Source organism: Aulostomus chinensis, chromosome 9, assembly GCF_037954235.1.
Source record: "Aulostomus chinensis isolate RoL2024-O1b breed Wild chromosome 9, RoL_Achi_v1.0, whole genome shotgun sequence".
Classification (NCBI taxonomy): domain Eukaryota; kingdom Metazoa; phylum Chordata; class Actinopteri; order Syngnathiformes; family Aulostomidae; genus Aulostomus; species Aulostomus chinensis.
In genome coordinates this window covers 26783457-26809268 of record NC_141328.1, presented here as the reverse complement: position 1 = coordinate 26809268, position 25812 = coordinate 26783457, and the positions used below count along the sequence as shown (strand labels likewise).

Below are 25812 nucleotides of genomic sequence, written 5' to 3'. Positions count from 1 at the left end.
CATTACTGCCTTCACAAACCTATCAACAGCGGTCTGAGACGAGGCGTACAGTAGCTTACCATACGTGAGTGTGTAGAGGGGTTTGCCTGTGATATCCAGAGCAGTGAGGGCGGGGCTCTTGGCCTGGGTGGCCCCCCAGCGGGCCAAGGCAGCCTGAAGGGCAGGAGGCCAGTTGCTTACAACACCAAGGGGCTCCCCCTTCACTGGGATGATCTGACGTCCCTCTGGCTTCGGGGTGTTGGGGTCAGGCTGAGGAACTGGATGAAACGGTCAGGCTGAGTATTGGGTGGACCTCGCACACGTATCACAATACAATACATACATACATACATACATACATGCATAATGAAGTACTCAAAATTCAAAGTAGAGCTGGGACCCATTTACTGTTACGTACATTGCATTACATGGATAACAGAGACATTGATTTACAAACATTCACTTCAAAACTTCAATTCTAATTTAACAGGAATGAACTTACAAAGCTGCACAGCTGTAACTGAGCACAGTAAATGCAACAACATAATGAAAAATGTAATGCATTTAAGTGAGTGTGTCATTTACTAAACAGTAACACACTGAAACATGGCTGCCATAACATTCGTGGGTCATGAGATATTGGGATACAATATTGATACTAGGGGCTGGTATGTCGTGAAATCAAAAATACTGCAATACATTGCTGTACTGATTTTATTGCACAGCCCTATAAAACCAAGTTACACCTAAAAGTTGGTGTTAGCACATGATTGGCATTAGCCAACTCACTTCTGACCATGTGACTCACCCTCTACTATTTCCTCGGAGTCATCCAGGAAGAATTCACTGAGCGGTGGTCTCTTGGGTCGTTTGAGCGTGTTCAGCAGCTGCTGGATCTTCGTGGACACTCTGCTGTTGACAGGCACACCTGGACAAACACCAAGAACAGCAACCATCACACAAATATGCAAATAAAGTGCCAAACAGACTGAATAAATGCACACACTCATCCACACACGCAGCTCTATTCTAACACATATCTCTACTTCCTCACACACTCACACAGGCAGAATCATATGCATGGGCACAAAGTCAGGATAAAATTCAGCAGCAGGAAGGATTGGACAGGAAAACTGGTACTTAAAGAGACAGAGTGGACAGCCTTCAGGATAATAGGAGGTTCTCTACGTCTAAACCTAAGTCACGACACAAACATGAAGACTGACAGACAGCAGGCTGGAAAGCAAGCTGACACGGGCCTCTTCAACATCCCTCCCCTTCCCAGGTTTCCATTGACATTACCTTTTCTCTTTCCTTTTTTAAATGAAAGGCAAGACAGGGACGGATTAATGGACCCAAAAGAAAGAACACAAAACATCTGTCATTAGAGGCATTCGCCACACAGTGAATTGAGAATGATGAAGGTGTTTCATAAAAAAAATTGGAAAGAATGGCTCATGATTTAAACAAACTTCGATCAGAAGGTCACAGTGCTGTTGAAAAGAGGGTCAATGCAGGACAGAAATATGTCACTCAGCTGCCATGATTCGAACATTCTTGATCCAACGTAGGAACCAGACAGAAGTCATCAAGTTCCACACATTTTTTTTCACACATTAAAAAAAGAATGACACTTGTAAACACACTTGATCAACACATGTACACACCAACAGACATTCAGCATGTTAATATGATATTAGAAAAAAATCAAATTTATTTTGCTTCAATCACCCCGAACTGGCCCAGCGTCCTGTCTATGTTCTGTGTATTTCACCGCTGTGTTGAACATGGAAGTGGAACAAGACGTTCTAGGAGGACATCAGCATGGAGGGCAAAGAAACAACAAGGTCTTAACCTAAGGAGTCGTCCCTTTCACTTAAAGTTTGTAGTTGAAGTCCACTGTTCAACAGAGACGCTCCTTGCTAACTTGTGTGGTGTGAGACAAAAGATGTACCGGAAGACAATCCAATCCCACCCAGCTGTGAGCGGGAAATGCCCAGCTTCAGTTCTTGAGACGGGACAGGCGTTGGTGAACACATGGATTCTTCGCCGTTCATGTATATGGGGACAACAGCAGTAGCCAACTTTAACGACCTAATGGAGCTCGACTGCAACTGATCACGTACACCCCCTGACTGATGGATCCTGGTTGTGTGAGTGCGTGAGTGTACCGTCAGCAGTATCCAGCATGCTGGAGCGGCTCTGCCCGCGGCTCATGCCCCTGACCGCAGGAGGCAGGTCCACCCTCGACCCTCTGTCCTGGGAAGTAGAAGATGTCACATCTGGGGGGACACTGTTTTCTAAAGGAGCAGAAAAAGAGATTATTTTAATGGAGAACAACAACCAGCCATTATCAGGATGTATCCCTTGATTTGTGCAAAGGAAGTTTACCAATGCGTGTGTGGGCCAGTACATCAGCCAGCACTGAAGCAGCAGGTGGGGGCTGTGGCTGCGTCTTAGGCTCTCCATGGGAGAGGGTGGAGGAAGCAGATGAGGATGTGGAGGAGCTTTGGACGGAACGGTTGATCCAGTAATCGGGGCTCTGCAGGCTCTGGGCTAGCACTGCACTGAGAGCTGCCTTTCTGCGCAGCGAGCCCTCGTCCTCTGATGCAGAAGACGTGTCTGGTGGAGACAGAAAAGATGCAGCGGTGGATCAGGACCAGTTGATTCTGGAGCAATAGTCATTTATTAGAATGATGTGAAATATTCCTACACCTGATAGTTAAGAGGGACTAAAGTCCACTTTCTGATTGAAACACAGATCCCATAATCATTACGCCAGCCTGCTGGACATGGAGCACGAGACAGGAAGTTTACCTGGAGGTGTGCAGGTATCTACGGGTGACTGGACGAAGGCTGAGCGTCTCTTGGTAGGCATGGGCAGAGCCATCTTCTCTTCTTTGTGCTTGGCCAGTGCTGCCTGCACAGCCTCTGTATGGATGTCTTGATCATGAATAAAAATACACAGTGAGACAAATACAGAGGGGATAAAGAGTCATAAAATAATGCAAAGTAGACAAGGAAACTTTTCCAACACACTGTCGGTCAATGATAAGTGTTTTATTGAAATATTTTAGCCAGGTATTGTATGTAATTCATAACTTTGCTCTTAGAGGAACACTCGTGAAGAATGTTGTGCACCTGATCTGTAGCGCTCGTCTCTGGCCCCTCCACTACGGTGTGCACGGTGGTGTTTGGAGGCTGAAGATGTGGAGGGGCCCGGGGCCTCAGGGCTCGGGCTGGGGTCAGCGCTGTGGCCCGGGGAAAGCTGTACATCTGGCAGAGACAGATCCACCCCTACAGAGCAGGAGCAGGTGAACACTCACACGCTGGCCAACATTAACACAAAACAAACCATCTTTCGGAAAACAATACACAGAGAGACGATGCTTTGTTTTACATAATCCCATTACATCAGCATGGAGGCATGAATATTATATGATACTCTAAATATAGCCATGTTACCAGGACTCTAACCATGAAACAAGGACGTGTACTTGACAGACGAAACTACAGCTGTTAACAGGGTACATGAAACTGGGTCGGATACATATATTTTAGTCAACCGTCCTCTCCTCCCACAGGGCCTGGGAGGGTCCCTGTGGAGACGATGGTTCAGACGGATGAAGACGATCGAGGGCGATGAGTGCAGGACGTGAACAGGGCTGATCTGAACATTGGCAGCTGCATTACTGTAGATTTATTCACATTATCAGTGAAAACAGCAACTAGACGAAGAATCTCAACTGCGCATGTGGATCTCCTACATAATCGAATATATATTGTCAAAATGGAGTCTTTTCACTTCAGAGATGGGACGATATACTGATACTGCAACATACTGTGTTACTTTCTCTTGCTAATTGTTATTGATACACTGTGAAAAATATTGACATTTTATCAAAACAGCTGGCGTCATGGACTAACCACCCTGATGCCGTCTTGACAAGTTGTTTACTGTATGAGTGAAGTTTTTCTGATTCCCACCACTACATTAGACATAACACAGTTTTAAAAATGGTTTAATAAAGCATTTGTTTAATGAAAAACCCCTTCAGTATCACTCCTGTAAGTCATTTTAACTGACAATAATTGTGCAATACCACATCATAAAATCGTCTTACAACATTGCAAAACCAGATGTAAGATTTTGTTCTTCAGTGCTTCTGTATACCAGCTTTTGATATCAAATTCCACAGCACAACAGCAAAAAGACCCAGCAGACATGGGTGGTTATGTGCGGGAGCCTCCTAGGTTTCAGCAGTCACTTTCAATTCCATGTGTTTGAACACTTAATGTACGTAAAAGGCAGCTCAAGACACAGCCGGGTAAGGGCCGGTCTTATTTGTGCGGTAGCAGAGCAGGAAGGCGAGAAATAACACTTTTCAAACTGACCTGTGATGACACACAGAGAAGAATGTTTTCATGCCTATGCTAATGTGGTGCAATTTTCCAAGAGGAAACACCACACCCTTGTGTGAGGCAGCTGGATAGCAAAAAAGGGAACAGATTAGCTCACCGCAAACACGACTGGCTCACTGTGGCGATTCCCTGCCCCTGAGAAGACGTAAACTAACTCTGCTTTCGACACACTGTTAGTCACAGGATGACAAACAAGTGACTTGTGGGTTGGTTGGTTATAATATGTGCAATTCCCAAATTAGCCACTAGGGTTCCCCACAATATCAGAGATTCTCTTTGAAAACTTGGACAAAGAATATTATTGACACACTGAAGTTACCTGCTCTACGAAGGTAACAAATCTAACACACAAACCCACATTAAAATAGATACTTTATCACAGTAATAATAATTAGCGGGGAGTTGATGTTTTACAGAGAGAGAAAATGCTCCGTCTGCACAGGACAGAGAAGTAAGGAGGGGTTGCAGGAGGAGTGAGGAAGGGCAGAGGAGGTGGTCTTACTTGGTAAATGGGGAATGTAGGAGGCCAGCAGCTTGGCTCGCTTCTTCTCAAAGCCCTTCTGTGTGATGTCACCTGGGGGAGAGGACAGCGACACCACACTGTTAAATTAGTCATAATTACCACACAAACACCAGAGAACTGAACAAACACACTCACAAACCAGATAAGGAACACACAGCATTCCTCTGACACAAAACACTCACAGCCTCTGCTTTAGCTAATACAGGGGTAGAGTCCAGTCATAATAAGAATCCTCTTTAGACCAAATCTATGGAATCTACTCATGTTGATGGTTCAGAACATTTAAACCGAAGCAAGGAGATAACACCATTGTTTGGATTTACATTAGCGCTGCTGAAAAAACATGATGAGCACTCAGACACCTCCTTCGAGCTGAAACCCAAATATGATTACAGCACCAGCAGATAACCAGGCCTGGAGGAGAACAATGAGCAAACCGAAGGCTATCGGACAATACAATTGGGATAGTAAGCAGTGTAAAAGAGAGGCCATGTGAACCAGTTTCACATGGGACACAGTGATTTATCTGCTCCCCACCTCTTTCCCACTGTTCACCCAGCACCGCCCCTTCCTCTCTCAGCCTTGGACTGCTAGGACCAGAGCCAGACCACCAGAGTTTATTGGAAAACATAGTGGAGACAAAGTCCACTTGACCAGAACCCCAAAAGCATACAGACACGCCCCTTATGAGTATGACACACGCCTTCATCTCGTTACATTCTCTTCACACAGCAACAATCCTGCAGCTGCACTAGCCCTCACTCTGTTGTCCCTTCCTCAGTGTCCAGCGATAACACTGTTTTCCATGTCAAGTGCAATGTGCAGAACTGCCTAGCTTCAGTCCCCCGACACCTCCGCCGCACTGACGGGTGACAACGGGTCCGACCTACTGAGAGGAGGAGGAGGAGAAGGTGGAAAATCAAAGAGGGAGACAAGGTGATAAACACATGGCTAGAGTCAATGGAGGAAGTGAGAGGAACAATATTTCCTGGTGTGAGCCTAAACAACAATGGAAAGAAAATGAGGAGGGAGGGGTAAAGTTCACCAGCAGAGGTTGAAGGGAGGTGGGCTGGAGAAGTCAGCACTGGGTGGGATACTGGGTGCTGTAATGTCCTTACATGTTTTCTCACACTCAAGTGGTCACAATCCACTGGTGCGTGACGTTTGTCTGGTAAAACATCAAGAAAAGAGGTTTCCCTCAGAGATGAGCTCACGGATCACCAGAGGTGGAACTCCAGAGGTTTCACAGCACATCGAGATTATAAAGGTCATGGGGTTTGTGCAAGCAAAGTTTTAGAGAGCGATGGAGGTTGTGATTGGATGCAGTTTGTCCATATTGAGCATACATTTTTTTTTAAAAGGAGGACTGGAGTCTCGAGTCATTTTTTTTCCTTGTTTGTCCTCTAATCTTAGACATGCGCCACGTTTGTTGATGCCGAGGAGCAAACCCAGACAGAGACACACGAGCGCAGCAATCCCCAGCAAAATGATTGCAGTGGACTGGATTGTCATTGTTGCCAGAGACAGAGGCCTGTCAAGCCCTGTCCTGCCTTGGTGGCCAAGTGGTGCCAAGGGGGAGGACGAGAGGAATGGAAAGATGGAGGGAGGCCAGTCATTAGCAGACAGAGGACAGTCTGTATTGGTGTGGGACATAACAACAGACGCAGGCTGGCACGACCACACTGGCTCTGTAGTCAGCAGTGGGCAGAGACGCACGAAGCCCTCTAAGAGTGACTGTGACAGCTGCTTCAAAACAGAGGAAAAGCTGTGTGTTTTGAGTACAAGAATGTGGTGTTTTGAGTGTGAGCAAAACAGTACAGTGACTGTGTGGGTGTGTAATCTGAGGTTAGAGGACAGGATATGAGTGTTACCCCACCCTGTGTATGCGGCTGCCAAAATGGTCTCCCTGTGTCTGTCTAGAGAAAGAGGAATGTGCTGATTGGAGAACACACTAACAGACGGACAACTGGCCAGGAGAGCGTGCTGATTGGCCAAAAAACTCCCCTGAGCTGCAGCAAGACAATTTAACTGTATGTATGTGTGTGTGTGTGTGTGTGTGTGTGTGTGTGTGTGTGTGTGTGTGTGCAAAAACAGGTGGTGTTGGTTGAGGGGTGGTAATGAATCAATGCATGTTAATGAATGTTGACGGAGCCTCGAGCTGCGGAATTACAGGTTTGTACAGTGAGATTTGTGTCAGTGTGTCAGGCCAGCACTGTGTGTGTGTGTGTGTGTGTGTGTGTGTGTTTTAGTGGACCTGATCAATGAACTGTGGAAGAGGCTGGGTGTATTCTTGTTTCACAGATGCACAAATGCCGTAACAAAGGTCAGCCAGTTCTTATTAGCGATGATCGTAATCCTCCTGTTGTCTGAGCTACTTAATTTCATCTACGTCAAGATGGTTTCCCAAACGCTGAGGAGGACATGATGCGTTTCAGAGCTCATTTAAAACAAGAGGACAGTGACCCTGTGACTCCTCCATCAAACTGCTGTTGTTGAACTCTGACCTCAAGACGTGTCAGGAAGTGGGCTGATCCCCTCACAGCTGACATCCAGGGTCACAGAGCGGTAAGCACACACAAGCGTACACACAAGAAGCAGTCCATGTTACACCCCTGATTGAAGCTTAACAGGATTTGAAGGGTATTTTACAGTAAAAGTCATACACTCTGGTTAAGGCTGCACCATATTGAAAAGAACATAATTGCATTTTTTTCGGACTGATATTGCAGTATGAGAGAGAATGTTCATGTTTACATCACTGATCTAATTCTCACTGAAAACCCCATGGAAATAAAAACATTTAATTATTTGGGGATCTGCATCAAAAAAGATGTTTTCTTAAGTTTGTCAAATCTAGCGTGCAGGCAAGGAAGCTCAGCATCACCATGGTCTTAAATTTGAGATGGTAATCTGACGCACACTTAACTTTAACAAATTCCTGTAATGCAATTTTGAAACTTGCAGAAGGCCGTACTGCAATTTTGTTTAAATTTCACTTACATTTTGGAGCTCTAACTCAGACTTTACTGACCACCTCAGGTTCAACCAGCGCTGGTATTCATGCAGCTCACTGGTGCTTCATCTGTGTGCTCCAGTTTGAAGCCATTGAATCATATTGCAGATTTGTAAATCCCCAACAAATGCTGGTTAAACCCAGCAGCTGGGGAGCCATTCACATGTCATGTTGTGTTTTAAGCTTGGGGATGAGATATGTGACAAGAGTGTTCCACGGGGGAATGCCTTTTTCATGCTTTTTCTCACTTCTAAAATGTTTGCACATTGAAAAAGTCAACTGACGGCTTCAGCTCAATCAAGTGAGCGACCCGGCTGTAATGACATGAATGACTTGAGGACCAGGAGGAGGTCTACTGCCCCCATAGCAGAGGGTGGTCACCAGTGCTTCCTCATCCAGAAGAGACAGAAGCTTGAACTCCAACTTGAGGTCTGAGGAAATACATGACATTTGCAGCAGGGTGGCTAACATTCATGTCTCAATAGTAATTTCCATTTGTTGTTCCAAGCAGTCGAAACACTGAATCGTCTCATTGACTGTAGCTGGTACACTCTTAGTTCTTACATTTTTATAAACAACGCACAGATTTTTTTTTTTTGCTCTCAACAGACCTATTATACTTCTAGAGATGCGCACAATGTGGGATGTTCTCATTAAATATGATTAAAGCCTCTAACAATGAGGTAAGTACATGCTGCCCTCCTTTGTTGGACTTGAGGAAGTGAGACATCACAAAGAAAGTGGGCTTTTATTAGCTGTGAATCATGCAAAGTTACTGAGGTGACATCCGAGGACAAAATACAGAACTTGAACATAACAGGCTATGTGACATGTCAGCTGGGTGGCACTGCTCTAACTGACCAAACTAATAATGGGCACCTACTCTACTTAGTTCCAGTAAGCCAGCATGCAGCACAACACCTGGCCCTTGCTCACCTAAATGAGAAAGAGCAGTAATTAATGCTATTAATCCCACATCTTCACTCTGCAAGGTCACGTCAAACCCTGTGACCCCCCAAAAAAAAGATGCAACACAAACCGACACCTATGCTTGCTGAACCGGTCCACCATTAGCCTACATACACGCTTTCCAACTAATGAACACTGCAGTCACGTGTGTGACGACATGACATCACCCATTTCTATGTTAATATCACCACAGGCATCAAGTCACTTCACTTCTCTGTTCAGCGTGTGGCAGCACCGCCGTTGTCATCTGCTGTTGGTGTAATTCATTTTGCAGCTGCAAACCACTTCCATATTTATCGGCGTGTAAAATGCAAGTGCATTTAAAGAATCACAAAGTCTATGAAGGGTCGCCTCAAAACTGAGACTGGCCAGCTCAGGGAGGAAGTGACTTGACTGTTTTCATCACACGCCATTTCCTCATCTCACAGTATCAGTTCCTCTCGCTGCTTGCAAACAATTACCTGCATGTCACACACGCTACTGGCAAACACATGATTCTCAAGTTGGTTGTTATCGTATGCGACCCCCTTAAACCTTAAGTTTACCGTGGTCTTACTGGCAGATACACTTCTAGACAAACTGACGCCTACAGGTTGTTGTGAAGATTCTCGTGGCTGAAATGAAGCTCAGCGTTGTAGGATACAATCTGACGGTGGAACAATCGACATCACTTCACTCATGAAAGAACCATCAAAGTAAATGTCGACAACATTCCCACAAATACAGCCTTGGTCCAAAAGAACCAATGCAGAAAGACATTTGGTCCAATGTTGGGACAAGTTTGCCATTTCTGAACACTGACACACACAACCATCCGCACGATTACACAGCGAGTGGTAAATAAAACCTCCCTTTCACATTTCTGAAAATCAGCCATCATTTTTTTGGGCTTCATCCTAGTCCATAATCTGAGATTACAACTACCCTAACAGATTACACCCCTCCATCTGGACATTTGTGAAACTTGTTAAAATGATAGACAATGCAGATGACGGCGCTGAAGGCGGCCTTCACCTCGGACCTTTGGAAAGTCTCTAACCCTGTGAGGTCATAGTCTGGCTCCTGGCCAGAGATCTGGACCTGATCCTCACAAAGCTTTCTTTGATGATCAGAGGTTTATTGTCTGTGACAAATGTGATGCTGACATACAGCACTGTTACAACTCAGCCTCACAAGACACACCAACATGAGAAAACCCTTTGGACAAAAGCGTCTGCCAAATGAAAGTGTAGAATTGTAGAATTTGCACGCAAATGACAGAAGGACGGCGCGCAGCACCACCACATACAAAAGTACTCAGCTACGGTATGCATATTTACGTGTAAATGTGCATATAAACACTGGTCCTGGGACAGGAACTAACATCACCCACAGGATCTTATTTATAGAGACCATGAGGACACAAACAGGCAGACTGTGCTGAGAACAACGGTAAATAGCGCTTGTTGGGAAATGCAAATGAATGACTGCCACACCGAGGCCTTTTGATGGCACCTGGTTGACGGTTCAAATGGATTTTAGAAGTTTACTGGCATAGATCGAACTTGAAATTTGAAGCAGTCGGATATGACAAAACAAAAAAAATCCAGTCTTTACACTCCATACATGTAAAGATTCCTTTAAATAACGTGATCAACATTTCTTCAGTATCCGGCAATTTTTGAATGCTTGAATGTGTTTTAGACAAAGGAGGAGAAACGCAAACCAATGTGCGGTTTTTGGAGCTTCTCAGGTCCCAGAAAACTAAACAAGCATCAAGTTCTAGTTTTGTTCAAAAGCCGCATTCAAGTTCGCAAGTGCTTTTAATCAGTGTATCAGCAGATGAATCACAGCTATTAAATATCAACAGCAGTGAGTTTTTCATGTCTAGCTGCTGATTCAAAGTATTGCACATCAGCCTCCCACCTCTGGGACCAATGTTTTCCACTCCATAAGTAGGCCTACGATTCCTCTGGGACCCTGTGAGTCCGTGTGGGGGGTTTCAGAGGGAGGATGAAGTGGACGGCTGAAGAAATCCGCCGACCAGCTGAGAAAGATGCTGGAGGAGTGAAATTTCTCTTGACAGAATTTTGACTCCAAACAGAGATTTCTGTTTGTTTGCACTGAGGTCTTGACTGCAGCTTGCAAATCATGATTAGCTCAGACAACTTTGTTATTCATCACTAATCACTGCAACCCTCTGTAAGATTAGTTTTAATGCTATGGAAGCTTCACACCAGCTTGTTTTTGAAATTCTTCTATCTGATCCTCTACTGCGTCAGTGACTACACATTTGTGCTATGGGGACATCACCCGTGTCCCTGAAGTGTCACCAGAATGTGTCAACAGTCAGCGTAATGATTTGATATTTGAGAGAAATAAGTATCATCAGCCATAGCAACTCGTTCTGGGGATGTAGACGGAGATAAATATTAAAACGCTAACAGAGAAGCAGATACTTTCATTTCTCACAATAAAAAACCTGAACCGCAAACTTACACACACCAACACATAGACTGACCAAGGGGTCAACTTCCCTGAACAGGACAAAAACACTTCAGCCCAGTTGTGTTGGCTGTGCTGAGATCAAAATTTAAGATATCAGCTATGAACTATTGGTAACAATTCATTTCTGTGGTCAGGCGCAATCAGCAGAATGCTCAGCATCCTGAGTTGCTGCCAGATAAATCAAACAGCTGTTCCTTCCAAGCTTTTAAAGCATTCTACTGAGTGAGGAGGGAGCTTTACCCTGCACCACTCAGCTGTGGAACAAAGGCGGAGTCTCGGATCAGGGGCAGTTAGAGAGGACCTGCAGGCTCATTCCCTCGGCTCAGTGAGAAACTTTATGTGACGTTTCAGACTGCTTGTTTCACAGAGCCATCAGAGATCCGCTCAAAAAAAAAATTTACATCACGAACTGACATCAAAGCTGAAGCCAGCAGGTAGATGAGAGAAAACACATTTTCCATCGAGAGAAACTTTCAAGGTATTTCCTCTGCTCCTCTTTCAGGGAGGACCTGTAATCCAGTTCTGATATAATTACTGCTATTGCAGCATCTATGCTAACCGCTACAGGAGCCGCCATTGTTTTTGTTTTTCAGTCTTGCCTTCATCACACCTACATCATCGCCGTGGCTGACGGTACCTGACACCCCCCCCCCCCTCCATTTGGGTCAGACACAAGAGGATTCATCTTCCCAGGCTTCAAGTTATCCTCTTGTGTCTGACCCAAATGGAGGGGGGGGGGGGGGGGGGGGGTGTCAGGTACCGTCACTGCCTCGCAAAGAGAAACCTATAGCCAAGGAACACTTGTGGTTTCTCAACGGTTCCTGATTTACCTTCCAAAGAAATGCTACTCCTCCTTCTTATCTTGGCTTCTGCTGACTCACTGATTCCCAATGTGTACAGCCCTGAGTGTGACACATCGAGTTTTATAGACTATCACAGCAAATTACTTCATCGCAGAGACAAGAGCCATGAACAACTGTGAATGGGTCACTGATGAGTCAGATGAGTGACATTAGAAGGGCATGAGTGGATTCCCTGTTAATAACCAGCAAAAGTTTGCAAAGCCAGTCTGGCCCGAAGCACAGTGGAGCTGCAGCGAGTCTCTGTTGACAAGTTGTGCTTTTGTAGCTTCAGATGAGTCCAAATCCCAGATTTGATTTCAGATAAGATTAACCAGCTTCCCTGCCAATCAAACTCCAGTTGGATGCACTGCAAATCTAAACTTGTTTAGACATAATCTGGAGGAGCTGAATGTAAGAATGCCTGTTTAACAGGACATGAAAATGACTTCGCCCTGCCAATTCCCTAAAACAAAGCCTGCGGAGGCCCCCGAGGGTCAGCTGAGAAAAAGGGGGCCATGTGTGGACATGCCCTCTCCCGTACAAACCTGTCCCATTTAAAAAGTGTGCTCTCAGATTCATAAACCTGCCACAGGATTCAGCATTCAGCTGAAGAGGAGACTTTCATCTAAGTAAATCAAAAACAGCCACATGTGGATTGTTTAATTAATTAAGAAGCGCATTTTTATCCCTACAGTATTCCGGCTCAACTTAGACTGTCTACTGGAAGAAGATCATACCTTTCTTCTTCTGTAGTGTGACTAGTTGGAATGTACCTACTTGTCATCTGCTTTCATCACATGTGCAGGCGCCACCCTCCCACCCTCAACCAGACACAGCGTTAGCAGCAGGTCTGGTAGTTGCTCGACACTGACAACCTCCCGTTGTGTAAAAGGGCAACCATCAAAGGGATCATGTCTGGACGTTGTTCTGAGTTCGCACGAGACTGTATCATCTCCAACGTGATCTTCAACCAGAAACACCTAAATATGGGTGTCAATGATGAAATAAGTGAAGACTGAAGCTTCAAGATCCTGCTTCTGTGTGTGCTGACTCAATGTCACGGCCTGCTGACACACGTCAAATCAGATTTGCTTTTGTTAATGTTAACCACAGATTTCTGCTGTTCCTCGAGTGACAGGTCAAAATATCCACTGTGTGTGACCATTGTGTGTTACGCTGTCACTTGTAGCTCATTGAACAGAGCTAACACCAGCGTGACAAGGTCAGCATGTTGACTTTTGACTTAATTTAGCTCACTGTAAAGAACAGAGACACACAGTATTCAGACAGAGGCTTCCTGGCTGAGGAACCACGTGACAGACCAGTGTTTCAGCATTGCTGGGTAACCAGAATGTATTGAGCAATGAAAGTGAGGACGGGTATCAGGTTTCACTGTTGCACAGAAAGAATAGATGGGGGGGTCTGAGGTGGGTGTGCTCGCTGAGCCTTGTACATCACCTGAACAGTACTCTCCTCTGGTGACCTTTCATTTCAACATGCAAAGGGTGACAACAAATCATCGTATGAACTGAGCTGAGCATGAAATGTCCTGGTCCATCATATGCAGAAATAACACACCTTGACTGGGCTTAGTTGCTAATGGATGGCGGGTTAAAAGAGGACACGTTAACAACTCGTTAAATCAATATTATGAGATCATACCAAAGCATGGAAGACTAAGGTTCAGGGTGGTAAGTCTGGTACAGCTGACATTGAGACCGCAAAGACCTTATTACTGCCCATGATACATTCTCCGGAGAGCTCGTGGTCCTGACCCCCCACTCAGTGCTCACAGTCATTAAACAGCCTGTCATCAGGATTGGAATCTATTACTGCTCTGCAAGCGATGGCTCAGAATCTGGGGGGGACAGGTCAACAAGGTCCAACACTAGAGGAACGTGTAAAAGAGAAATATACCAGGCCTTTTAAAGTCCCACTCTACACTGCAAACGCCTGTTCAGGCGCTGCGCAGGAGAAGTGCATAATGTCACACCCCACCAGCTATGCCTGGGCGAGGAATGATGCGAAAGTAAAACCAATAATTCACCTATTAGGAGAACATTATTTGTCTCTCGGCACTGTCCTGGTCTCCTGTCCCAGTTGGAGGTCACTTATGTCGCCCCTCTGCCTTGGGATGGTTCCTGCCAGGAGTCGGGCATCGAACTTTGATACTTTAACGGCACTGACAAAATTGCTTCAGTACTATCAAGTATCAAAAGTCACTGCATGATTAGATAGAAAACCTCAGAGTTGTGGTTTATTTTTTGGGTTGTAAAACACATGAAGGGCTGAAAGAAGGAAAATGCAGAAGTGCCAAAACAGACAGTGCTGCAACAGTCAAATTAAGCTAAACCAGATTTTGGTAAAACAGATTCTCTTTTCATGTTCAGACAACTATTTTGAGTCTTTGCCGAGAAACTGAAAACCTAACTTTTGTAACATAATGCGTGATGTAATTTTCAATTTTGATATGCATCCCAAAAAGTATTGTTCAGGTATCAAAGTAAAGGTATCAGTATCACCAGACATCTTCCTACCTGGAACAGCCCACTTGTTCCTACTGTGGAAAACTACCACCACCATGAACAACACCGATCCTGAACACTGAAACTGTTCCTACCTGTCTGATCTAACAGTATGTCAGAATATTAACATACTGCTTCCTTTTAATGCAGGAAATAAACAGCATGTGAGCTCACAGCAGCAGCAGAAACCAGGTTAAACGGCTGAGACCACACCCAACAAATGCGTCTGAATGATCTTTGTTTTGCCTCTTTCTCTGGGGAGTTGAATTAAGGGGGTCCATGACTACAAGCCAAGATCTACCACAATGTGCTCTGAGGGGCCAGGAGGGGGGAGATACGCATCAGCTTGTCGAGGGGGTTTCCTGACGACCTCTCCACTAACTGGGAACTTCTGATAACCCTCTGACTCCACACAAGCATGAGAGAGGGAACTATTCAAATGTGAGGCACAAATCCAAAACAAAACAAAACAAAAACTCTCCAGTGAGTGACTGGAGAGAACAGACTTGACCTTTCGGAAACATTCGTTGAACATATACTGCAGGACCTTGCCTCTACCCCAGAGCTGTGGTTTCCCATCAGCCCTTCCTGTGACGCAGGCCTGCGCTTTCATATATAGAAACTGACCAGCTGCTGAGAGAGGACCGTCTATTCTCCACTCGCCCTTCAAAGGCTGTAATGATCAGCTGCAGCTGATCAGCTGAAGTATCAGAGTGAGAGACAATGAGGTAGAGGGAGACCTGGTTTACAACACACACCGGGTTAATGGCCAGAGACTTCCTGCCAAGCTTCCTGAACGAAAGCACAAAAACTGCTCTGAAGCGATAAGAGATAACCGTTCAGGGTTTAGGTCAGAGTCAAAATGGTTGTCACCTGGTGGGGCAATCAGTTGGTTTTTCTTTGTTTTGTTTTTTTTATCTTACAAAATATCATCACTGACGAGCAAACCAGCATCGGACCTGTGGAGCTACATGTCTGACAGGATGCTTGCTCCCATGTTCATGACATCAGACCTCCAGAGCACCAGTTTGCTGAGGGTCACACCACTGCTCACATCAGCTGTTGACTACAAACACAAATATGGAAAATAAAATGTTTCAATATTATAAACAAATCCGATGTTACCAGTTTCTGTGTGTGGGGCACAAGGTGCACACGACCACAATTAAGACACATAATTAATACGAACCAGTGTCATTGATTCTGTGACATGCCCCCCCCCCCCCAAAGGAGTTATAAATGGTAATTAAGGTCAATAGTCACTGTTAAATAGCATCTATCATATCCAGCATTCACACTGGTGATGTCACTTTCACCAATCCAGCCGTCACAAATCTGTAAATCAATACTAGCAGTTATAAATATACATTTATCTCAATGACTACAAAAATGTGTGCCTCTGTTATGGTGTTGATACCTGGTAACAAATTTTTTATATATATATATATATATATATATATATATATATATATATATATATATATATATATATATATATATATATATATATATATATATATATATATATACACACACACACACACACAAAAACACACATACATATTTACATACATATATATATACACATATATACACACACACACACATACAAACACACATACATATTTACATACATATATATATACACATATATACACACATACATACATACATACATATATACATATATACATACATACATACACATATATACATACATACACTAGAATCAATACAAAAATTGATTCGATATTGGAATCGTGGCTCTGATAATCAGAGCTGCTGGCCGCAACCTCCTGAGTTCCCTGGTATACTGAAATCATTCACACACATCATTTAGAAAACACGCAGCACACTAGTGTCAAAATTTATGACAAGCATGGTAAAAATCCCCAAAGCACGAAACCCGTTACAATTAGCACCCCCATAGCGACTTTCTTAACGTCAGTCAGCAAGTTGCTGATGGCTGGAGACGGGCAGTGTCCAACAGGCTGCAGTATTTCACACACAACCCATTGGTGTAACAGTGACCCACATGCAGCAGCCAGGCAGCCGGGTGGTTGTGTATGGGTTCGCCACTGGCTGCTGTCTAATAGCTAAGATCATTAGCCTCAGCCAGAGAGATACACACAATTAGAACTGACTCCTTGGGATGTTGAGAGGCTGGCCTCCGCTGCAATAATGGTCGAGCTTTTGTGTCAAAGAGATGCTTGTTTTCTCCTCCTCGGGCATGAAAGCAAATTTGTCTTGCCAGCCAGGTCTATTTATATTCACAAGAGCATTCCTCAGCATTAGCACAGTCACATGGCCGGCCAAGCAGTGGATATAGCCTAACGATGGAGGGGCTCTGCATCAGCTTCCCACATCAAAAAACACAACACGGCTTGATTTCAGTGTAGCCACCAATGAGTTCATCGTTTGTCCTCTGAGATATAAATCAGAGTTAATGTTCTCTAGCGTGTCACAGACGGGGCCCCTGACTAAACGCCTGAAGGCCACAAAGGAACTGGGCGGGGGGTTGCGCAATGCAACGTCATAGAGGTGCTTCACTGTCACCTCAGGCCCAGCTGAGTCAAGACGCTGAACGAAGGTGGGTGTTGACTAGGAGAAAGGGTCTGATATTATCCTCCTTCATTCTTCAATGACGATGAGTCACAGTTTGCATCACACACCTTTCAGCACCGTGAGACAGGAAACCAAAACAGGTTCAGTCAATATGTGATGGATGTGCCCTGGAGATGAAGACACGCCCTGCTGCACTGACTCTCAGGTCTGCCACCGGCCAGGATCCGGCCCTGCCGCCTCAGTAAACGTGTCACACCTCCGATTAAGTTGGTTACATAAATGTTGATGGCTGTTATGATTGAATGTCAACGTTTTATGTCATGTTAAATTGTATCCATTAACTGGCCCTCCTCTGCAGGGAGGACAGAGCACAAGGTCAGACACCATTTTAGTGGCATTCTTGCTCAACAGCACTTCAGAGGAGGATGATTGCAAACACAGAAGCTTCAACCAGGATGCTTGGTGCCATCGATTCTTTGCGGTCCACGTCCTCTCAGACTTCATGCCATACTTCACCTCAAATGTGCATTTTGCCATTCAAGTCCTCAGTAACAGGAGTGTTGAGCTCACTAAGACATTATTTCACAGCTGCATCACTTCTGTGTGACTCCTGACAGCAGAAAGAGCCGGCCACATTTATCTGGTTCGGTCCTACCACAGATGAGAGTGGACCAGCGCCAGCGAGGTGGTTCCTGCAGCAGCTGGGCTTGCGACCATGAACAAGCGCTACACCTAAAATGTTGTAGTTTGTTTTAAGCTCAAGTCAAAGTGTTTGTGAATCTCTGACCACAGCTGGATAAAGAAGACCTGGATTATACCGGATGATGGGGTTGAGAGTTTTTAAGAGATACTTTTGCTGTTATGTGTAGTTGGTTGACACAGGACGCCTGAGATGAAGGAATGGCTGACCGAGGCTTCTCCGAAACGAACGCCTTTATAACAGCACCAGTAGCTTCAAGCTAAATGCAGATGGCTGATTCTGCACTCTGGAGTCCCAAAGCAGAGATGCAACAATGAAAAACACATCTTTGTGAGCTCAAGACACCATTTTTGAGTACTTGAAATGCAACATTTATCACGGTAAGAAGAAGTCGTCTGTACTGTGATTGTTCATGGATTCAAGGAAACGCATCCTCTGTATTCAACCTTTCCTCTACGGAGGAACGATGTCTTGCTGTGTGTCGCTGTGCTACACAGAAAAATCTGACAACACCTGTTAGCAACCTCGTATATTCAGACATCACCTTCTGAACAAAATGACATTCCTGCACAAGAGGTGTGCAGGAGCTGAGCTTTAATGACTGAGATATCATCATTTCTTCAACTAAGTCCACTTTCCTTTACATGCTTCAGCCTCTCCCTGGGGAATGTGAAGAAGTCCCCCATAACAAGCACAACACACACACACACACACACACACACACACACACACACACACACACACACACACACACACACACACACACACACACACACCTCTGTGAGGGTGTCCTGGTATTTATTGAGAGCGTGTGAATAATTCAATAAACTATAAGCCTGGAGGAGTACACAGCAACCATCATTAACTATTAAAAAAAAACAGAATTATGTCACGTACACAGATTTGCATGTGCAAACACACACACACACACACACACACACACAGAAAGACCTTTCACAAAAGGAGGAACCATCTGCTGAGCCCGAGGCTCTGGGAGCTTTGAAGAAACAACAGTAGCATGCACTACCAACAGAAACACCAGGCTTGACATGCAAGACGCTGGACTGCTTCAAGCTCATTCAAATGTGGTAAAACACTGCAGAGGAAGGAAGGAATATTGCAAGTGCAGCTGGAAAATTGACTCAAACTATTGCTCATCGTACCTCATCTCGGGTTTTGTGGTTCTCAGTTGTCAAGTGTAAATGGATAATAATTAAATCATCCCACGTCTCACAGTATGAGACTTAAAAAACACACATTTTGGAGAAATTATAACATTGTGCTTTCAAAAAGGGCAGAAAAATTGTGTATGAGGGATAAACATGAGTTTACCTTTTCATACGTGTTATTTTGAACACTTTGGTAAACGGCATCGCAGCAAGCAGGCAAGTAGTCGCTGCAGTAATCCTGGTTCCACTGGCTGGAGACACAACCTCACAAGCCAATCCTTGAGGAACACCAAGTAGAACCCGACAACATGACTTGAGAACATCACAACAATCATTTCAAACGACTGCCTCGATTACAATTAATGAGCGATTATTAGTTTTATCTGTCGCAGTTCTCCAACATGGTCTATACTGCACATAAACTTTGAAAACAAAAAAGCAAGTATTTATGGATGTTTAGTGAACCTTTATATTATTAAAAAAAACGAGAATCTGCTGCATTTCTTGGGAATAAAATGAATAATTCCAAACGAGACCATGTGAAAGGTAGTTCATGAACAGACGCACCACGACGTACTACAATCTAACTGACTGACGTGAGCAAGATGGAGTCAGTGACAGGTTCCAAACGTCAGTCTCCATCTATTTTCAGTTGCTTATGCAGTCTTAACACCTACAGGAGATCAGTCTAATGCAGTATAATACAACCCTCCCGTCATAAGTTCTTATTGAACTATTCATACTGACAGCTTCCTGTAAAGCGGATGCACAGATATGAGGAGCATTGGGTGAAGCGATGATATCATGTGAAGGGATTGATCCGGCCGCACGGTTTCTGTGGCAGAGCTGGGGCCGGGTCGGACTGTGTAGCGAAGTCAGTGCTGGAATGTCACAAAATCTCCCAATTCTTGCACAATCTTTCAAAGTCTGCTGCCTCATAAGGTGATGTGGCCAAAAATGGAGGAGCGTGGCACTGACACACAGCAGGTGACTGCATAACGACTCACCACCTTCTTCTTTTTCCACCCACGCAGACCTCCACCGTTCAAAACACAGCTCTGCAGCACAAAAGCTTGAGTTTGAGGAAGTGGATCAGACCTCTAATCTGCACACGCTCTTTGCCCGACTACTTACACAAACAAGTTTGCTGCCCATCTCATTCATAAATAATACAGAGACAGCAGGGATATGCTGGCGAGGATCCTTCAGGGTTTGTCGTACATGCTGTCTATCATAAGCAGGGTCAGGGGACGGCCGGCTGATCTAGACTGGGTCCAGATTAGTGCCGTCATCCAGCATCTGATTGCTAGTTGGCTGGTTAAATGGAAGACTGGCCTAGAAAGGAAGCAACTGGCAATAATCTGGGCTCTCCAGTCACCACACATTGACCAGAGGTAGAAACAGGCACTGGGGATGCTCCTCTATATTTACAAGCCCTCATGTGCACCCAACACATGACAAAGAGTGTTGATCAGAACTCAGAGGAAACTGAAACCAGCAGTCACCGCAGGTCACAACTCATCATCGATGTGACAACTTGGCCTGGATCCCCAGATACTTATTCACCAACTGGGAGTGCTCTCAGCCAAGACCCGTAGCCCTTAAACTTTAAATGGAATCTGCAAGAAAAAAACAAAACAACCTACGCTTTTAAATTTAAATTATTACCGTAAATCTGCCCAAATTTTTCCATGCATTTGTTTTTTTCCGGAGAAATAAATTGAATTTAAAGAAGAAAAACAGTCCATCCTCACAACAACAACAAAAAAAAAATCCTGCTACTCCTTAGTGATTCAGCTCTTCGTGCTCCTTCCCGTCAGGTTTTATCAAAATCTGCCTGGTAGTTCTTGTGTCATACTGCTAGCAAACGGACCAACAAGACTGATACACACACGTTGTGTGCAAATCCACAGCTGAAGCCCTGTCTGGTGAGACCTACAAATGAATTAAATGAATGAATGAACCACGTTGGACTTCCTGAGTTTATGAAGAAAATCAAAGGATCCTCCTTTCTCACCACTTAAAAGTGAAAACTAATAATCTGGATGCCCGCTACAAATGAAATGGCTCCTCTGTCATCCGCCCCGCCACCAAGTTTCATGCAGATCAGCCCAGTATCTTCTGCGTCATTCAGATGGACAAACACACTGCACCAACATCACGACCTCCATGGCGGACGTAAAAACATTTCTTGACTCAGCAACAAAGTGCTCCTGTGTCACATATTTGGATTAAAAGTCAAAAAGGTAGACGAGTCAACAACAAGAGCAAGCGGACATGGACTCTTAGCCCAGGCCCAGTTGAGGGACGGCGGGGTGAGAGGGGAACCACTCCCGGCGCTAACACATACAACACGTCATCTTCTCAAGTCTGCCCCTCCCTTCTCTTCCTATGGAGGCCGCTCATTCCAACGTGCACAAAGACAGATTTCAGCTGAATGGCCTAAATGGCAGCAAAGCTCCTGGCCACAGCGGTTCAGATCAGCTGAATGGTCCTCATTGTGTCCCCGTGGTCACAGGGGGCTTGCAGAACTGGGTTGTTTTCTAAGAGGCCATTTGGCAGGCCTGTGTTCTTATCCGAGCAACGCAGGAAAAGGCATTTCCACTTGGTTCAGAGGGGGTCTTGTTCTGGACTCCAGAAAAATAGCCGGTGAAGGTAGCGACGTATCACATATCTGGCCGGCTCACATGAACACGAAACGAAAATACTGCAAGCGCTCCCAATTTTTTGCAACATTTTTCCACCACACTCACGACGGGAGACATCAATCCGACAAGCGTGGCATCAGATAAGCCAACCAGTGAGCTGCATTAATTACTGACAGAGTAGAAGACATTTAAAACTTCTTAACGTGTGAAAGATGGTCCTTATTCAAGAGAAGAACTGGGACTCTATATCTCAGGACTCAGGACTCGATGCAGCAGTACACACATTATTTCTTCCCCGCAATATTGTATCATTATCATAACCCCCGATAAGAATATTGTAAAGCAGTGTAACATGAATCAACCCGTGTATGTCACCGGCAGCTACACTGAGTGTGTTCACCAACGGTTTTTAACTGTCCCAAGTACGCAAATATCATTGTAATGTAATGGAATTAAATCCTTTTGACTCATTTTGTTAGCCGAGTTATCAATATAATGTGATGTACACACTATTAAACTATGCAGGTGGTACAAAGCAAGCTGCACTTCCAGCTGCATACTGTAGATTTCGGTAAATTATATATCCGACTGCAAAGTATGGTGACACACACCGTACCCAGCCCTACTCGGGAGGACATGTACTTTCATTTTATTAAACAATACAGATTGTTACGTAGCAGATTTCATGGAGATTGATGCAAACATGATGTAGACCCAGAGGGATACAGCTTCAACAGGACGGTGGCATCCCACCAACACTGGATATGTCCTCGTATCAGCAGCCCACTGAAGGGCTCTGATAGGCTTCAGCCTGTAATGTCACATAGATCCGCACTCGGAGAAATTAGCTAAAAGATTCAAAATCCCCATCACAGCGCTGGTGTTCCGCACACCAAGCCTGTGTGCTTTTATCTGACCTTCCAACTCAGAGCTGTTACAAAACCTGGAGACGCCACCGTGTCAGCCTAAAAGTGTGGCTCAAACGCTAAAGAAGATAGAACTGTTATTGTATAGGGGTACGTCCCCTATCTCTCACATACAAATATTCATTTTTACAGCCAGATTACAGGCATGGCTGAAAGCTCATTTGCTTTTAAGCGCCGGTCGGCATGCGAATCACCAGCGGCTCCCTCCAGACTAAAATACACCACGTGATAATCAATGGAGTCACGCTGCTCAGTCGGAGGAATGCAGCTCAGGTGCCATGAGGGAAGGGAAGAGGAGGATTCAGGGATGCGACAGCGGGAGCCGGTGAAGGTTGGAGCAGCACAGGGGCCAACAGCTGCTCGGGGGGGGGAGGGGCTGACTTCTGCTTTGGATGCATGAATGGTTCAAACACCGAGTGTGTAGTTACAATAAATACCAGGGATCTTAGAGTGACCCACGGTACACTCAACATACTTTGCCAACGCTAACGACAGCATCATGACGCGGTGATTCTGGGATGATCGTGTATTGCAAGACAATTAATCTACGACACATCTACGGATGCACCATCAAACGGGCCGGTCACCAGTACCAACGCTGGTTATTCTAAGGAAGATATCGGTCTGCCGGCAGACTTCTGCATCACCCCGGTTTGACTCTCGTCTCCTTCGCTCATCCTGAAGGGAAAAAACACAGAGCCCTCGATTGAGGATTTAAGGGCCTCGCTTGTTGAGATTCATTATGTTTGCTTGTGTGTTTCAGCTCGTACAAAATTTAAAATATCATAGAAACATGTTTTCGTACAGATAATGTGAACATCCGTACACCAGCCTTCAGTGTATGACACCAGCTACTGGAATAGAAACATTGGATGCAGTGTATGGACGGTGCAAGGGGAAGTATCAGGATATATAATGCGGTACTGATACCTTGCCAACCTCTAATACATCCGTCCCCTGCAAACAGACGTATAAAATGTCCGACACAGGTTTATAAGAGGAGTGTGAAACACGGTGAGTCGCTCAGGCAGGTAAACCTCTAATTGCAGTAATAGCAGGTGTGAATGGCCCTGTTCATGTGACTGATAACACACCACATCTCATGTACCAACCCTCACCCGGGACAGGCTGTGGGTCTCCATTCGTCACGGCGGCAAACACATCCCGACACCAGTCATCGGCGTGACTCACAGTTTTACCCCATTGAAAGGTTTCACAACAGAAACCCGAGCGCAGGCGGACAGCCAGACACGTCTAGGTGACCGGACGCGTGAACGTTATTGTGAGGGAAGGGAAGGGAAGTCATGACAGGGGTCAAGCCCAGCTAAGCCGGGCCTAGCCTCTGGCCATGTCTGTCTCACACACACATATATGTATATGTGTGTATGGCTTTGACATTCACACACACACACACACACAGCAAAGACATATCACAAAACATCGAGGTTTGCCCTTAAACCAGCCGTTACAGCATCGGGAGATGAGGGTCTTTCTTCCTCCTCCACAAAGCTGCTTGTCACACACTGCTAGCTCCCGTGCACACACACGCGCACACACACACACACGCACACATCCTGTATTAGCCTAAATAAGCTAAATAAGCTAGGTGGTGTCTGACGTGAACTCTCATCCAATAACTTACAAAAGCTAGCCTGAGATACATCTAACAAATATGCTGTAGCATCCCCACCCCCGTCGCCCCCCTCCCCTCCACTCCCCTCCCCTCCTTTTACCTTCAGACAGCTCCAGGTCCAACTCCGCCAGTTGGTCTCGAACCTCTTTCGGCAGGGCGGACAAATCCACGCCGCGGTCCGCCATGGTTTAACCGACACGCGCGAGAGCAGCCGAGCTGAAAAGACGCCGGTTTGTTACGGGGGGAGGGGGGGGTGTGTATGAAAAAAATAAAAGATAAAAAAAATAAACGCCCTCCCTCAAGACACAAAACAAGCATCAGAGTGGGAGAGACAGTCCATCCGCACGGCCGGCCCCTCCGCCATAATGGGAAAACTCACCAACGGCAACCAGCGATCACGTGACTGCGTTCACCTCGCTGCATCCCTACCCAACACTCACACTCACACTCACACACACACACACACACTCACACACGCCGACACTGCTGCTCCCTCTGGCGTTTCATGGGCAAAAACACACACTCACACATATTTCACTCATAACCCGAGGACGACAGGACAATGAGAAGTTTCAGGCTGCTGCGATTCCATTATCAAAACAGACTTCCAGGGGCCCCTTCAGGGAACCCCGGGAAATTTCAGCACCATAAGAACACGGCTCCTGGTTGCGTCGCTTAAACCGAGTCAAGACACGTTCATTTTTGTTTAGTTCCATCTTTATTCTATCACTCATATTTTTAAGGATGCTTTGCAAATTTCATTTTAGCAACAGTGGTAGAGGATGTCACCTGTTATAGACTTCTTTAAGTTATTTAAAGTGTGTGTGTCTGTGTGTGTGTGAGTGTGCGCGTGCACATAAGCTCCACGACTACCAGTAGCAATGTCTAAGATTTAGAATAAATCAAAACACTCTTGACAACGCAGTGATTTGCCTTCCTGCTGTTAAACACTGAGGCATCCACGCACTCAAATGAAAACCAAAACACTGATGAGTTATTAAAGTAGACATAAACGCTGAAGGTGCATTAATGCCCTTATTTTTTTCCTGTAATTAATGAATGCATTATTTTTTTTGTCTACCCATTTAAAATTGTTAAGTGCTGTTTGAAAATGTCCTTTCTCCACACCTTCAGTGTCACCGCAAAAACACCAAGTAAACGGAACTAATAAGAAAAAAATAAAAATGTCAGGACAGCCAGGATGGGATCCACACGAGTTTCTTCAGTTATTAATAACACACAACAATCTTATGAGACAAAACTGCAGTGGAGAAGCACAATTAATACACTTTCATTACAAAAGCAGATGCAGTACAACATCCTCACATCAACAAAGTGATCAAGTGTAGTTTTTAACAGTGCTGGACGTGAGGAAAAACATCTTTGTGATTGTGAATCCAACATAAAAACA

The 25812-nt window shown here is 45.0% G+C and overlaps 1 protein-coding gene across 2 annotated transcripts in view; it reads right to left on the bottom strand.

Annotated features, from left to right (window-relative positions):
- dip2ba (DIP2 acetate--CoA ligase B (putative)a) overlaps nucleotides 1–24913 on the bottom strand; it is a 43098-nt gene extending 18185 nt beyond the window's left edge. Inside the window, exons 1-10 of one of the 2 annotated variants that reach the window (XM_086214695.1) lie at nucleotides 24781–24913; nucleotides 24502–24617; nucleotides 4904–4975; nucleotides 3121–3276; nucleotides 2797–2922; nucleotides 2371–2601; nucleotides 2151–2279; nucleotides 1282–1293; nucleotides 788–907; nucleotides 60–257 (exon numbers count right to left, since the gene is read on the bottom strand). In XM_086214695.1, the coding sequence (XP_086070821.1) occupies nucleotides 60–257; nucleotides 788–907; nucleotides 1282–1293; nucleotides 2151–2279; nucleotides 2371–2601; nucleotides 2797–2922; nucleotides 3121–3276; nucleotides 4904–4975; nucleotides 24502–24586 (1129 nt within the window). In that variant the 5' untranslated portion in view covers nucleotides 24587–24617; nucleotides 24781–24913. Of the gene's footprint in view, nucleotides 1–59; nucleotides 258–787; nucleotides 908–1281; nucleotides 1294–2150; nucleotides 2280–2370; nucleotides 2602–2796; nucleotides 2923–3120; nucleotides 3277–4903; nucleotides 4976–24501 lie in introns of both variants that reach the window. The other variant, XM_086214696.1, reaches the window with a different exon arrangement.
- Between the last annotated feature and the right edge of the window lie 899 nt (nucleotides 24914–25812).